At 52.9% G+C, this 5046-nt stretch overlaps 1 protein-coding gene across 1 annotated transcript in view; it reads right to left on the reverse strand.

The window, feature by feature from the left end:
• Window positions 1–5046, reverse strand: part of LOC107101949 (histone-lysine N-methyltransferase 2C-like) — a 100294-nt gene that overhangs the window by 56009 nt on the left and 39239 nt on the right. Inside the window, exons 20-29 of the mRNA XM_015401044.1 lie at window positions 3819–3938; window positions 3627–3728; window positions 3450–3554; window positions 3189–3370; window positions 2956–3120; window positions 2775–2884; window positions 2630–2689; window positions 2452–2554; window positions 2267–2370; window positions 737–865 (exon numbers count right to left, since the gene is read on the reverse strand). Of these exons, the coding sequence (XP_015256530.1) occupies window positions 737–865; window positions 2267–2370; window positions 2452–2554; window positions 2630–2689; window positions 2775–2884; window positions 2956–3120; window positions 3189–3370; window positions 3450–3554; window positions 3627–3728; window positions 3819–3938 (1180 nt within the window). The remainder of the gene's footprint in view (window positions 1–736; window positions 866–2266; window positions 2371–2451; window positions 2555–2629; window positions 2690–2774; window positions 2885–2955; window positions 3121–3188; window positions 3371–3449; window positions 3555–3626; window positions 3729–3818; window positions 3939–5046) is intronic.

The raw sequence follows: 5046 nt of genomic DNA on the forward strand, positions 1-5046 counted from the left end.
AGAACATGATGGAATAAAAGGAAAATCAAGGACCTGATGGAAAAAACGGCGTTCCCCTTTAACACCAGCTGCTTTGATGTATTCCAGTCAGGTTTCCATGACCAGCCCAGTACAGACTGCCCTGATGGTTAGTGATATCTGCATGAACTGTGTCCGATCGTCCGCTGAATGTCACATGATCCCTGCTTTTCGCTCCCAGTTGGTCATGTGACTCCACCCCTCCCTGCACAGCGCCATCTTTGTTAGTCACCGCTGGCGGGTAGCAACAGCCTATGTCGACAGCGGGCTGCTGTGACAATAAATCCTATAATGCTTTGTGAGGAGAGCTCTCTGAGCAAAGCATTCTGGGATATATCTGCTCATCTAGGGACAATGAATGATCACTACTTCCCAAGGAGCATTGTGGGAAATTTCAACTGCTTGTTCATCCATCAAGCCATCATCTACAATGGTGTAAGCACTGAATGGTGCCCTATCTAGTGGTTAGGGCTCAGACTCTGGAAGTGCTGATATTATTGGACCAGCGTTTGATTCTTTTGATCACCGGGTTTAATTAGAGCCTCTGGAAAACTGAGCAGGTCTTTGTAGTTCAACACTGGACTGGTTTAAATCCCACCTGAAGGACAGGGACTTCTATGTGCCAGTAGGGAACTTTAAATCAAAGAGCAGAAAAATCACACGTGGGGTTCCTCAAGGCTCCATTCTGGGGCCCCTCCTATCCTGTTTTTTCCCCCACCTGGCCGATAAGGTTTCCTCTTCCTCTTCTTGCCATCTTCAGTGATATCAGTCTCCTTTGTGATGTCATCGAGATGAGCCTGATCCCGCTCTGGGCTGGAGTCAGACTTCAAGTCACAGTCCAAGTCACCTGAAAGGAAACGTGCTGTCATGGTCACGCACTGGGCCAATCTAGGGTTAGTATAAATACATGTAACAAAGCATGCAGAAGTGACCCACTAACAGGCACACAGGGGTTGTGTTTGTACAATGAGCATAGGAGCAGGCCCAGGAACTCAGCAGGACACTAGCAGATTGTCAGGAGGTGCAAACCTCTGATGATAGAGTTTGGAAATGCAGATCTATCTCACACGCTAAAATGTTTGCAATTATCTTGGCCTCAAAAGAGACTGATCGTCTTTGGACTGTCAGAAATACCCGCAGCAGCTGAAGGACCAAAAATCCACAACATTTTGGGTTCAACGCCTTTATGTTGGGGGGGGGGGGCAACCCCCATGGAGCCTGGAAATGGGAGGGGCCAAGGCTTCTCCTCAATCTGAGCATCTACTGAGAAAGGAGCAGCCATTTTGTGACATCATAAGTTAAGATACGCCCACTGTAGTCAAACCCTCCCCTTTGGTCACATGATCAGGTAGTTTTCAGCCTGTTGCCCCCCCACTCCAGACCACATGGTAGGGGACCTCCATCTTGATCTGCCTTGTTGCCTTTGCATCACGGCCCCCTCCCCCGTTTTATCTAACTAGCTAAGCTGAATGAGCGTTACTGAGGCGCTACGATGCTACGTTGCTAACGCCTTTGTAAGGTAATCTTGACAAGTTGAATGAAGTTAGGTTGTTCTAACAGTATTTATCATTGCTTTTGTATTTGCTGCCATTTTGAAAGGACATTAATGAATATATTGACCTTGGTTCTTCCCTGAATAGCCTTCATAGGCGACCTCCTCTTAGAACCTTGTTCTGTATTTCTTTCATAACTAGTCACTTAGTTTACCTCCTGTTTATTTTCCAATAGTCTGTAGTGTTTTGCAAAGATGTCAGATTTCTGTATTTATTAGAATAAAGACATTATTGTTTTAACTTGCAGTTGTTTGTGCCTCATGCAACAAATGGCTGATCAATCACGCCAGATCCACCCTCCTTTTGGTGACAGTTGATTAAACATAAACAGTTCTTTGATTGATAATCAATAGCTCTGCTGATAGCCTGGCCTGAGTCACATTGGTGGGAATAACTGGATTTGAACAGCCGGTCCAGAAGCCACCTGGATGTGAAAGGCCTGAAATCCTGGTAAGTGAGCAGACTGGAGTTATAGTTATTCACCTAAGAACGATTCTACCTCCGCTTCTGCATAAGTTCATCATTTATTCATAATCTACAGGTCATATTATTAGCTGTCCTTCGCTGTTCAGGAAGCAGTGGAGTCATTTCTGTGATGAACTTGAAGCCACGCCTTAAAACGCCCCAGCAGACAGATAGCTGCCCACACAGCGCCCCCCGGTTCTGTTCAGACTCCTCAGCCCAGAGCGATTTACCTTGGTTCTGGTCTGGTTTGGTGGGAGTCTCTGGGTCTGTTGGGGTTTGCAGGACAGAGACGCTGTTCTGGTTGATAATCCGTAACTTCAGCTTGGGTTTACACCTGCAGGACGTGGAAAGAGAAAAGTTCTGAGAACACCTCCCCTGATCGTGGTCGCCAGGCAGAATGTGGACCGGGCCTCACCGGCGGTATTTTCGCGGTGATGTCAGAGGCTCAACCAGGGCCTGCAGGTGGGTGAGCCCGCGCTCCGTGAGGCAGACTCCGTCCTGAGTATAAGTCTTGAAATCTACAGAAACAGAGCGGTCAAATGAGGCTGCAGGACTTCCTGTGAATCTGAGCGGTGGAACGCGGTGGTACAGACCCATTTCTCTGCTTCTGGAGACAATCTGTGCCACGAAAGGACCCGAACTCTCAGACATGGCTGTAAGAAGCAAAAAGATCCATCATTCCCTCCCAGAAAGCCCAGCTAACATGTCAGCTCAGACACAGCTTTAAAGGAGGCAGACCGGCGGGGGGGCGTCCAGGGTCCCGGCACAGCGAGCACTCGAAGCCTTCGTCAGCAGCCAGAACCACCTCCTCCTCCGAGGCCAGGCCCTGGCACACAGCATGGACCCACCTGCAGATCAGGACACCGTGAGACGCCATACGGGGCGGGGCCCTGCGGCGGCAAGGTGGAGCGGGCTTTACCTGTCGCACTGAGAGCACTGCAGGACAAGCTGGTCGTGGACGTAGCACTGCTGACAGACTGGACACTGGCTGAGGCTGCCACAGGGGCCACACAGGCTGTAGTTGTTCAACCAATCACATCGCAGGCCAGGGGAGGTGGAGCCACACTGAACGCACCACACACACCTGGAGACAGAGGACAGACAATCAGCCGGGCTCGCCGGTCGGCCACGGAGGACAGTGGCTCCACCCACCACTTGCACTTCCAGGAGCCTTTGGGCACCATGAGGAGGGGCGGGTCCAGGCAGTAGGTGTGGTAGCTGATGTCACAGTCATCACACAGCAGCAGACGGGCGGGGTCACAGGCATCGCCGCACGCTTCACACACCGTGCACTCTAGACAGCGCCACCCTTTGGTGAGGACCACCCGGGTAATCTGGTGACACAGGAAGCAGAGCGGTTAACCGGACCAGAACCCAAACCCGGAGGGAGCATCGGCGTCTAGCGACAGCCACCTTCACGTTGACGCAGTAGGGATGGTAACACTGGCCGCACTGGGAGCAGGCCAGCAGGCGTCCTTCGGCCCCCTGCCCGAAGCTGCCGCACACAACGCACATGTCCTGCAGAGACACAGAGACGCAGCTGAGACGGCGTCCTAGGACAGCACCCGGCTCCCGGGTCCGCCTCCGTACCTGTTTGAGGGTGAAATGGTCCGAGGTGGAGAACATCACCACCGTGTTGTGCATGGAGTTCTCCTCCTCCTCCTTCATCTGAAACGTTTCCATGGAGACGCCCTTAGACAAGCACAGCAGGGAGGCGCGTCATACCACCGTGTCCTACCCACACCCGTTACCATGGTGACACAGCTCCGCCTGTGTTCTTACCCCGGGGGCCACAGGAGGACCGTCTTGGGTCTTGGGCCGACTCCTTCCTCTCCCTCCTCTTCCTCCACCAACACCTCCTCCTCTGGACCTCCTCCTGCTTGGAAATCCAGAACCGCGACCCTGAGAAGGACAGGTGGACAGAAACCACAGCCAAGTTGTTCATCAGCAGGCGTTACCATGGATACCATGGAAGATATGCAGTAGCCTGAAGATCCTTTTTCAACCAGGTGTTAGAGCCAGCAGGGGGCGCTATAGACCCAGCTGGCTCTGAGCTAATGAGCGCACTAGTTCATCCCGTCTGTTGATCAGCAACCAACGTGTTTCCAGGAGAACCGCCATCAACTGGGAGAACATGGAGAAGGAAAGGAGGCGCCAACTGGACCTGAATCCACAGAAGTACCATCAACAGCCAGAGGCTGAAATCTACAATGACTCCATCTGGTGAAAACTTTCCGTCAGCAGCTGTGACCCGGATGGTCAACCAGTCCAACCAGCAGACTGAGCAGGTCCTGTTCACCATGGATGGCTCATTATGGTCTGCAGTGATGGAGCTCAACTAATATTACAATTTCTACATTTTCCTTTAAACGTTAACTATAACTAAGCTGCACTTTTTATCTTTGAGTCTCTGATGTCTATCAAGACGTCCCGCCTGTGACAGCATGGCAGCTCCATCGCCATGGTTACAGGATATGCGGCGCACGTCTTTCAGGTATCTAAACCTGTTGGCAAAGGGGGCTGATGTCAGGGTGAAGAGTGCTGCGGTTAGCTCAGAGGAACCGGGCTGCTACTCCAGGTTCAACCCAACGCCGTCACAGAGTCTCCTCTCTACCATGACCCGGCCGTTCCTCTCTACCCTGACCCGGCCGTTCCTCTCTAACCTGACCCGACCGTTCCTCTCTAACCTGACCCGGCCGTTCCTCTCTAACCCGACCCGGCCGTTCCTCTCTAACCCGACCTGGCCGCTCCTCTCTACCCTGACCTGGCCGTTCCTCTCTAACCTGACCCGGCCGCTCCTCTCTACCCTGACCTGGCCGCTCCTCTCTACCCTGACCTGGCCGTTCCTCTCTACCCTGACCCGGCCGTTCCTCTCTAACCTGACCCGGCCGCTCCTCTCTACCCTGACCCGGCCGTTCCTCTCTAACCTGACCCGGCCGTTCCTCTCTAACCTGACCCGGCCGTTCCTCTCTACCCTGACCCGGCCGTTCCTCTCTACCCTGACCCGGCC

Source organism: Cyprinodon variegatus, unplaced genomic scaffold (genome assembly GCF_000732505.1).
Source record: "Cyprinodon variegatus isolate N-32 unplaced genomic scaffold, C_variegatus-1.0 Scaffold1176, whole genome shotgun sequence".
Lineage (NCBI taxonomy): Eukaryota > Metazoa > Chordata > Actinopteri > Cyprinodontiformes > Cyprinodontidae > Cyprinodon > Cyprinodon variegatus.